Consider the following 11,033-nt stretch of genomic DNA (forward strand, 5'->3'; position numbering starts at 1 on the left):
AAGTTAGTCAGTTTTGTCTGTTCTTCTGTAAAACAAACTAAGATTTATTTTTAGAATTAATATTTTGTTTCTAAGTGGAATTGACAATTTAGTCTGTTTCGTTTGTTCTATTTTGAAACTTAAACGCTTTAGCGGCTGCCTTTTGTGTAGTTTGCAATATTTGCCTTTATCTATCTGAAAAAGTCTCATGTTCCTTAAGTACATCTACCCTGTTGAACTTATTATGGGAAATAAATATTTAAATAAAAACAAGCTGCTGATTATTTCACATTTTACTTGTGAGCAACGGCACATTTAAATCTTACAAATATAGTTATTTGGCTTATATCGTGATAGATATCGTTATCGCCTGAAATGAAAAAAACATATCGTGATATGAAAAAATCTCATATCGCCCAGCTCTAATCTCAGGAGGTGATGCTTAAACCTCTGTAAGAAAACACTGAGCTTCCTTCTGGGAAAATGTTACACAATTATAAGTCAAACTCCTCCTGCGTTCCCACATAAAATCCTCCCTTTTGTTTGATTATCATTACATGCCGGTCGGTAAAGACTCAGCTTGCAAAGTTTTATTATGCTAAACTTTTGTTGCAGACTATAATATAATGTTATATATTATTCACAGTGAAATGATCTCTCTCCTTCAAGCGCGCAGGACGAAATTGATTCCAAAAGGTGCAGGCCATTAAAGAAAATACAGAGGGAGGAAAACTGTAACACAAACTTTGATTTCATGCTTGTGGTGCGTGCGAGTGAGTTCGGCTCTGAACTCTGATTTTGCGCCTCCAGCAGAGAGAGAGAGAGGGAGAGGAGGAAGAAAGGGGACCTAATATGAATCCAGGAATAAAAAACTCATAACAGCCGAAGGAGAGTTTCATTCCTGATTGAATGTTTATTGACATAAAACCTGTGTCAGTGCTGACAGCGTTGGGAGGCCGAGTCATTTCAGAGAGTGAAAATTTCATAATAACACACAGCTCCTCTGGCACTTTTCATTCACAGGAAAAAACAGCATGAAAATATATGTTTGAAGGGGATTGAAGGTTTGATCTGGTTAAATGATGGGTCTAAATCAGATCTCAGGTTGAGTTGTAACTTGAATCGGTACCCAGTTGGGTATTTATTTCAGAGCCAAAGGTTTTGCTTCCTTATTAACACCATCAAAATCAAAACAACCAAAACACTGCACGTGGGTTATAAAAACAAACAAATAAAACAAACAAAAACATAAGATGGGGATGGCTCAGGAAGTACTGGCTGGTAGTTTTAAAGAGCGCAGTAAGGGTAGAGAGGGGCTATGTGAGTACCAGCCCAATTACTACTGATTAAAATGCAAAAAATCTTCGTTGGCTGTGGTCTAAAAATAAATAAAATAAAACTGATTCGGCCAGTAAATCCTGCGTAACATCAACGCTGCACATAAATATTCCAAACTGCGCCAGAATATTGCTTGAAGCTTTTCAACGAGTCATTAAAAATACTAAATAAAACACGTGTCTCGTTTCCAAGAGCTCCATGAACAGCTCATGTTAGTCTAGCAGCTGTTGCTGGAGACTTTCAGTCTGACCCTCTGGTCGTGTGTCACAAGCCAGACCACGCTGCCACAGCAAAAGGGAGACTTGCAAATTCCTATTTAAAAAGTCTAAATCATCACACACTATATTGCTAAAAGTGTTCGCTCGTCTGCCGTCACACAAATGAAATTGCACGACATCCCATTCTTAAACCAAGGGGTTTAATATCATGTCGATCCTTTGGAGCTATAATGGTTTCAGTTCCTCTGGGAAAGCTTTCCTCAAGATTTAGGAGTATGTTTTTCAGGGATTTTTTTTTAACATTCTTTCAGAAGTGCATTTATGAGATCTGACACCGATGTTGGATGAGAAGGGCTGGCTAGTAGTCTCCGCTCTAATTTATCCCAAAGGTGTTCTGTCGAGTTGAGGTCAGGAGTCTTTGCAGGCCAGTCAGTTTCTCCCACACCAAACTCTCTCATACATGTCTTTATGGACCTAGCTTTGTGGACTGGTGCACAGTCATGTTAGAACAGGAACTGTTCCCACAAAGCTGGGAGCATAAAACTGTCCAAAGTTTTCTTTGGAGTTCCTTTCATGGGAATTAAGGAGCCGGGCTCAACTCCTAAAAAACAACCCTACACTATAATCCCCGTTGCATCAAACTTTCCTACAAGTTCTGTTCTCCTGGCAATGGCTAAACCCAGACTTGTCCATCTGATGCCGGATGATTCTCAGTCCAGAGAACACGAGTCCAGTAGCAACAGGCTTTACAAGACTTGGGTGTATTTGCTCAGCCATGGAAACCAATTCTATGAAGCTCTCTATGTACTGTTCCTGAGCTAATATGAAGGCTACATGAAGTTTGCAGGTATGTAACAATTGACTTTGGGGAAAGTTGGCAACCTTTGCACCTTAGTATCCGCTAACCCCGCTCTAATGAGGTTCAGATGAGTGGATTTCTGCATAAAGCAGGTGAGATTTTGACTGCCAGGTTCTTCTGTTTTGTGAAACAATTGTTGAAAGGCGGCACCAGAAAATAAAGAACACTTAAAAGAAACTTGAACAGTCTGCAGATGCTGTCTTCCTATCACTTTCCATGCTGCTTATGTCATGCTACTTCACATTCCCAATCACTTCAGTTTGTTATAATAACACTGGCTGTTGACTGTGGAATATTTAGTAGTGTGGAAATGTCATGACGGGACTTGTTGCACAGGTGGCATCCAATCACACGACAACGCTAGAATTCACTAAGCTCGTGAGAGTGGCCTGTTCTTTCACAAATGTTTGTAGCAACATCAAACTGTCAATAAAGTCATAACTGCATTGTTAGGAATAAAAACTGGTTTATAGTTTGAAGTCTGCACATTCGACACAAGTTGAAATAGAAATTCAGCGACGCTGCCACGCCACTTTAAATCGATTGATTTGAATGTGCCGGTGCATTAGCCGAGTCCAGAGGGTTAAAAAAAAAACAAAGAAAGACCTTCAACTCACCATCAGTCATTAGTATTAGTGGTGTAAGTGAGTGCATGAGTGCAAAGATACTGTATGCAATGTTGTTTAGTGCAAGAAAACAAACCAAACGGCAACTGGAATCCTTAAAAGGTTCTCACACAGAAACTAAGCTATGAAGGCTTTTGTAGCGCTCTGGCCCACTGGGCACGCCTGTTGCCAGTGCTGATGATTGGAAACAAGCCACATCTTCTCAAAACAAAAACAAACAAACAAACAAACTGCCACAAACATAGGCTGAAAAGAAGGGGAGGTAGAATGGAGCGGTTCTTCACTTGTGTTCATGGTAATGAGTGAAATATTTGTGGAACAGAGAATAATGGAGAATAGTTTCTGGGCAGCAATGGAGAACTGTGGCACAGTGGGACTTTGGGAAATTTTTCACAATAAAAAAGTTATTACTGCCAAGCTTATTCTTCTGAAAGAGCGAAATCCTACTGAGGTTACAAAAATTGCAGGAACTTAAGGTATCATTTCAGTCTAATTTTAGAAAGGCGCATTCCTTATTCTCCTTAGATTTCTTTCTTGACTGTAATATTGAAATTATGTCTGTAAATTATCTATCTATCTATCTATCTATCTATCTATCTATCTATCTATCTATCTATCTATCTATCTATCTATCTATCTATCTATCTATCTATCTATCTATCTATCTATCTATCTATCTATCTATCTATCTATCTATCTATCTATCTATCTATCTAGTGATGAAGGCACTTTTCAGTTGAAGTGTCCACATTTTCCAAGCCTTCCAGCATATCAGCCAGTGAGACCAGGAGCATGTTGGTCAACATCCACATTGTTGTACACATGAATCCGTTCCCCAGAGGAAGAAGATCAAGGTGGAATTCTGCTATAATGTTTTGATAAACCCGAGGGAGAATGTTTTTTGACACTCAAACAAAGCCTTGGCTTGGCTCACCACCTGTTTCACTTTCCAGATTTGCCTGAGTGTAACTTTGTCCACCTCTTTAAAACATTTGTTAAGTCGAAAAACTGCTGCTTTGACACACTAAAGGAGATCTGCATCCATAAAAGGATAGGACATAGGCTGGTGAAACCCCAACACCACCACCTTGTAGTGCCAGCTGGAAACAAGGATCCTTGGTCCTTGGCCAATGGTGTGGGTCTCTGGTGACAGATGATACAACAAGTCTGTCAGGGCATCTTTTGTCGCATCACATGGAACGTCAACTCGATTTGAATCAACATGATAGGGCGTCCCCCCTCGCCGGAGCAACGTGAGAAATACACAAAGGCTATCTGCTCAAGGACGGAGCAGGCCAAAGAAGATAGTCCATCATCATAAGATCAACAAGACAGTCATACGGCCAGTGGCCCTTAATGGAGTGGAACGCGGGCCTCAATGCTCCTCAATGCTATGGAGATGAAACTGCCACAACGAATGAAGCTGTTCAAAAACGACTCGGACTTGCCCCAATGAAAAAGAAGATGAGGGAAGTGCGCCTATGGTGGTATGGACACGTCATGCACACTGAGGAGAATTCAGTGTCAAGATCAGCCCTCCGACTTGATCCTGGAGGCTGCTGACCGCGAGGAAGACCGAAGAAGCGGCGGATGGACGCAATCACTGAAGACATGCGCACAGTGGATCTCGTCCCAGAGGACACCAAGATCGATCCAAATGGAGAAGACATGCAGCGGACCCCGAGCAGGGAGGACGCTAGGAAAGAGAGAAAAAGACAGAGCAGGACTACCAGTGAGATATCTAAAAATAGCATCTGTGTTGAACATGGTCCAGGGATGCAGGAAAGATGATTTTGAACAGGAGATCAGTCAAATTTAAGTCAGTTAAGATTTACGAATTTCTCTCTCTCTCTCTCTCTCTCGCACGCACGCACGCACGCACGCACGCACGCACGCACGCACGCACACACACACACACACACACACACACAAATATATATAAAGTATAACTTTTGTTCATGTAATGCTTTCGATTCCATTTAAAGTTCGCCGTCATTCACATCTTCTGTTTGTTTTTCTCCTGCAGACAGCATTTGTCATAAATGCAGTAAAAGTTTACACAGGTTCATTTTCCCTCAGCTGAAATGTGCTGAGTCTTCGCTCCCTTTGATGGACAGAGATATTACACCTCTCTGACTCTGAGGGCAAATCTTGCAGCAATAACAGTTTTCCAGCTCACAGCATAGCTCACCTTTCAGGCACAGGCACTGTGTTATGAACTGGATAAAAGTCTGCCTGCTGTTGCTTTTATGTTGCAACCACTGTAAACACACACCAACCTGTAAATGCTCTTTTGCACAATATTATTACTAGATATATTATATATTATTATTTTTTTTGCACTAACTTGTCTTGTAGCACCTTGGTTCCTGGAGGAACGTTGTTTCGCCTCACTGTGTATTTTTAAACTGTATATGGTTGAAGTGACAATAAAGTTGAACTTGGAACTTGGAACTTGGAACAATGTCCACACACTGATTAACTTTCACCATTTTTTCTTATTGTTCTTAAGTATTCCTCTACTTGTTTCACTTATATCCTTTGCTTTATATCTGCTCTGTTAAGCCCTTACATTTAATTTTCCCTACCTCTTATAGGGTGTCCACATCCTGCACATCCTAAAAAAATATGTCTCACATTTTGATTGTCTGTGGTTTTAAAAAGTTAACGCTATGAGACAGACACTTTTATAAAGCCTGGTTTTTATCCAGTAGCAATAAAGAAGCAAGTGGAGACTCTCGGTATGGGTCAAGTGCAGGTTAACCTGGCAGTTGAGAACAATTTTAACAGTTATTAGAATAAAAAAAGTGAATTAATGGGTGTAGGAAAATGGACAGAACACCACCAGGACTAGTTTTCTTTGATACTCTTTGCACTGAGTGTGAGTTGAAAAAGTCTCACATATCACTGATAAAGTCCAATTTTAATTTTAATTTTCTGTTGTTTGTTTTTTAATTCTTCAGGGACATATGTTTGGCTTTTCTTCCTTCTGTTCAGTATAGACCTTTTGCATGCCATCCATCCCAAACAAGTGCTCTGGTCTCTAGAGGTTAAATCAAAATATAACTTTTTCAAGAAACTGCAAAAAACATATCTGGAGTGGAAGCCACGTCTGGTCTTCAACTGGAACATTGTGACACCTTGATTGTTTTCTCACTCAGCCATTCTGTTATAGATTTGCTGCTGTGCTCTTGCATGATCCAGTTTCGGCAGAGCTTTAGGTGTCAGACAAATGGCCTCATATTTGACTTTAGAATACTTTGGTTTACAAAGTCAAATGGTTGGTTCAATGACCGCAACAAGCCCTAATCATCATGCCTGCACCATCGTGCTTAACAGTTGATGTGGTGTTTTTGGTTTTCTTGATTTGGATTCTGTGCATTAAACATGCAGAAGTATTGTAGTTTGCTCATACGTATCTTTGCAAACCCAAGTCGTGCTGCTATGTTCTTTCTTAGAGAGAAGGATCCTGGTAGCATACTTTACATTTGAGATGTTAAACAAGGCCTCTGGAGTGTGACCTAGGGGTGAATTTGCTTAAACATCTACCTTAGGAAATGTATTGTTTGAACACTCACCTGAATGTTCCATACCAGCAAACTGCCAAGTCTTCTGCTATTATACACTGATGATCAATTAATCAAGTGCATTTGATTATCTATTCCAATGGAAGCAGTAAGAGTGTACTGAGATATCCACATGACCATAGGAACAGGAAGGTTGACCTGAATGTGAATAGTACTACTTTCACTAAGCATGCCATCAGTAATCAGTGAAATAAACGTTATTGACCTACCTTTATTCTTTAAATTGTACATGCAGATGAAAAATCAAACAGAAATCACCTAGAGCAAGAAGAAAAATATAATAGCTTCAACTTAAAATCTATTAATAATTGATCTCTGTTACATAAACTCTTCGGTATGTTGGTCAACATTTCAGACGTCTGGACTCTGAAACCAAACAAATGGGTTGTTTGCTTTTTTCCGTTGTTGCTGTTACAAAAAGCTCCTCGCTCCTCACAGGCTGAATCATTTCCTTCACATTCACAGGTGAGTGGCTGCAGGGATTTGTGATAAAAATAACGAGGCAGAAATAATTTAAAAATGTCTAATGTACTCACAGTTGATTTTTTTTTCTTTCCCTGATTTCTGTCTGTTGTTTTGTCCTCTTTAGTTTCTTCTGGTATTACTTGAAAATTTTGTTACCTATTTTTAATTTTGTTTAATAAAATAACAAAAAATATTTAAAGTCAGTGAGCGTGAACCGAAATCAGGGAGACTTGTTTCATTAAAAATACCCCAAATCTTGTCCGAACTGTAAACGGCAGCATGAGTGTGTGTGTGTGTTTCGAGTCCCTGAATGTGTTATCCATTTTTTTTATTTGCACAAAGTCAAATCCCTGCCTCTTATCTCGGCGTGACAATGCTGGAAACTCTGCTTTTTGTTTTGGTTTTCAGACGTGACAGTCCTTTCAATCACGATGAGGAGCTCTGTGGTGTTTTGCCTAGCTGTCAGCTTTGCCATGCTTGGATTTGGTAAGGGGAAAAAAGGAACTCTTTTATTTTTTTTTTCCTAAAAAGTGCAGCCAAGTGGGGCTAAGTCATAGAGATTATCAGCCTGAGGGAACATTTTAGCAGATCACTGTGCTGTTTGCATGTTCTGCTGTCATGTCATGTGCCTCCACTTATAAATATTAATTCACGTCTCTGGACATGCAGTTTGCTTTGTGCAAAGTTGGATTGCTGTTTTTTTCTATATTTTTGGGGGGTTTCTTTTATTGACAAGTTCCTAAAATATTAATGAAATATAGCAAACATGAGGCTACTGCACATGTTTTTCAGATTTTTACAGTCCATGAGACTTTTATTTTGCCTTTGCCTTAAAGAAAAAGTTGTGAAATATACTCATTTTCTTTCCTGCAAAAACAGAAAACAGGGCTCCATCCAAAGTCATGTAATCAGTGTGAACACACCAGAATTATCAGTTTAGTGTCACTTAATTTCCAGAGAAGGTTTAACATTTTATTGTCTGCCTTGAAGCACTTCCTTACTATCAAGGACACCCTCGTAAACCGATTAATGCATTTTGGGGCAATTTGGGATGCCAACCTTCATGTCCCCTTTTTAAATGCCTTCACTTTCCTTTAGGGCTCTCTTCATGTTGATTTTCAGGAGCCCAAAGTGGCCATATTTAGACAAAAGCTAAATCCAGCTAAACTTAGTTAGAAAGCCACATCCATAGACTCTATGAATGCAACACAAAAAAGGTACTGCAGGTCATCTACCCGTTGGAAGGTTGGTGGTTTGATCCCCAGCTACTCCAAATGCATGTTGAGGTATCATTGAGGTATCCTTGAACAAGTTACTGAACCTTGTGTGTGAGTATGTGAGTATGTTAGACAAAAGGCTTAGATGTAGAAAAAAGCACTTGTATGAATGCGTGTGTAAACGGATGAATGAGGTGCAGGTGCTTGTGCCGAGACACCTGTCAGTCAAAGGACCCACACTCTGAACTTTGAGTCTGCAGGCATGTTTATTTATTTTTAAAAAAAATACTATAATACTAACATGAGAGACCCTGGGATTCACTCATTTTTTGAGACAGCCTAGTGGTCATTAGAGGAACTTTAGAGGAACTGCAGTTTTTGGCAATCAGCGGTGGTTTTATATATGAGACCTGGGGGTTGCCAATTATGGAGGGCCAAAGTATGTCAAAATGAATTTAAATAAATACATCATCCAACAATTTAATGAGTAATTAATTTATTAATTAAATAAAATCAGTTCATTTATTGAAAACATTTAAGACATTTTTTAATTTCCATTTTTAATCAATTAATGCCAGATTTAATTAATAATATAATTAGTTAATTAATTATTTCCAGTTTTCATACTGACACAATTTATTCATTATTTAACGATGTATTTATTTAACTCATTTTGGCACTCATGGCCCTCCATAGTCCTTTAATCATTATGAAAACTGAGTGACTATTTGAGCTGTTTTAGAGCTCTTTTCTTAAAGCTTGTTCTCAGGCATGAGCATCCTTAAATACATCATAAATAAATAAAATTCCCAACCACTGACTAAATCTAAATCTAATCTAAAGCTAAACAATGTGAACTCTGCAACTCCTCTCCAGGCCTCTCGCTGCAGTGTTACTCCTGCCCGGGTGGGTCTTCCCAGAACTGTGCAGTCAAGCAGGAGTGTAGCCAGGGGAAGGACTCCTGCCTCAAACTCACCAGTGGTGGTAAGCATTGTTCAGGACAAAAGACAAACATAAATCTGTCTATAGCATGAGTGTGTTAAACAACTTATTATGGAATGAAGGGATTACCTAATAAGGTGAAGAATGCATTTTTCATTAAACTGTGACACATTGCTCTTAACAGTAATGATAATAATAACAGTAATCCACTGACAAACACAAAAGCAATTCTGGATTTTGCATTCTTTTGTTTGCGTTTCACTAAATTTCAGCAATATTGAAAAACTTCAATTGAATTATAAACAAATTCAATTTATTATAAAGTAAGAAAACGTATTTCCTGCACAGATTCTATTTGGAAAATGCTTCTTTTCAAAGTTTTATTAGTTTTTTGTTAAAATTGGCTATTGTGCAAGTTATTTCAAATCAAAATTCACAATTGTATGTATTTGTTAATCTGACAATACTGACCTCGCACTGCCTCACCTCAGGCAAGACCTACACTGAATGTTTGCGGTATGCAGACTGTGACTTCATGACTCTGGCTGTCAGATACTCCCTCCCTGACTTCACCTTCTCCTGTTGTCAGAAAACACTCTGCAACGGTGAAGAAAAGACTTTGCTTGAGAAATTGAAAGATTTGTTTGGTTAAATGATTAAAAAGAAAGAAAGAAATCAAGTAAAAAGGTTGATTCTTATGTAACACTTAATTCTTTTGCTGCATTTACTAATTGTTATAGGCTGAACAATAAAGTCTTAAATTGTGTGCTGACTTTGACGTGGACTTTTTGGACGAGTTGCAAACAGTCACTGCCTTTCTGTAGGAAGTGCGCTTTTAAGATCAGACACTGGGGTGAACAAAGCAGCGATGAAACATCTTAACATTTGACTGATCTGATGTCAGGGACAAACATGGGAGGAAACTGGAAGGTTCGCTGGTGCATTCCTGCTGGTGTGGTGTGCTGCAGACCATATGCCTTTCTACATTCATCCACACTGCATACTCTGCACATGAACTAATTTCTGTCTGATACAAAGAAAAACAAAGGAGACTAGGATGCACCCAAAAGAATATTAAGCTGCATTTAAGCAAGAAAAAAAATTGTCCTTGAAGTTATCTTTTCTTTTGTCACTGTTGGGTTTTTTTTTTTTGGTAGTTGAAACCTTTTGGTCAGCTGGGGGAATTTCTTTGATGCCTTGGTGTCTTCTCTCTGTGCTTGTGTGGGCTTTCTTCCTTCTATAGTCCCACGTAATGTAAGTTAGATCAGCTGGGTGATTTTACATTAGATTCAGGTAAGGATTTAAGTGTTTTCTCACTTTATTACTGGACTGGTGACCTTTCCCACCTTGCTCTTTGTCAGGTGGAACCACATTTGACCCTCAGAACCATCTTAATTGTTCATGGCACACACTCAACAAGGTGCTGGAAACATTCCATTGTGTTCATAAATGCTCTTCTGCATCCTTTGGTTGTAATGAGTGATTATTTGAGTTATTGTTGCCTTCTAATCAGCAGTTTAACCATTTTTCTTTGACCTCTGGCATCAATTAGGTATTCTCTCCTTGAGAACTGCACCTCACTTAATATTTTCTCCCCATAGATGATTGTGTAGTAAACTTCAAAGTCACTTAAATCACCTTTCTTCTCCTTCTGATGCTCACTTTGACCATGCCTACATAAATGCACTGAATTGCTGACATGTCACTGGCTGATTTGATATTTGCTTTAATTAGCTGCATAACAGATATACCTAACAAAGGTCATTTTCTTTTGACTTGATGATTTCGTTCTAAGATTTTCC

The 11,033-nt window shown here is 38.9% G+C and overlaps 1 protein-coding gene across 1 annotated transcript; it reads left to right on the plus strand.

Annotated features, from left to right (window-relative positions):
• The first annotated feature begins 7,003 nt into the window (after positions 1-7,003).
• Positions 7,004-9,997, plus strand: LOC146609625 (CD59 glycoprotein-like). Its single transcript, XM_085346644.1, has 4 exons — positions 7,004-7,072; positions 7,481-7,558; positions 9,166-9,273; positions 9,723-9,997. The coding sequence occupies exons 2-4, from the start codon at positions 7,504-7,506 to the stop codon at positions 9,881-9,883; spliced, it is 324 nt and encodes a 107-aa protein (XP_085202770.1). The 5' UTR covers positions 7,004-7,072; positions 7,481-7,503; the 3' UTR covers positions 9,884-9,997.
• The last annotated feature ends 1,036 nt before the right edge of the window (positions 9,998-11,033 follow it).

This window comes from Diplotaxodon limnothrissa, linkage group LG22 (assembly GCF_057381915.1).
Source record: "Diplotaxodon limnothrissa isolate DT_005_m linkage group LG22, D_limnothrissa_male_GT1.1, whole genome shotgun sequence".
NCBI lineage: Eukaryota > Metazoa > Chordata > Actinopteri > Cichliformes > Cichlidae > Diplotaxodon > Diplotaxodon limnothrissa.

Coding starts and splice junctions, on each gene's coding strand:
- LOC146609625 (XM_085346644.1), top strand. CDS start 7,504: ATGAGGAGCTCTGTGGTGTTTTGCCTAGCTGTCAGCTTTGCCATGCTT. Junction 7,559..9,165: donor CTTTGCCATGCTTGGATTTG/GTAAGGGGAAAA, acceptor ACTCCTCTCCAG/GCCTCTCGCTGCAGTGTTAC. Junction 9,274..9,722: donor CCTCAAACTCACCAGTGGTG/GTAAGCATTGTT, acceptor GCCTCACCTCAG/GCAAGACCTACACTGAATGT.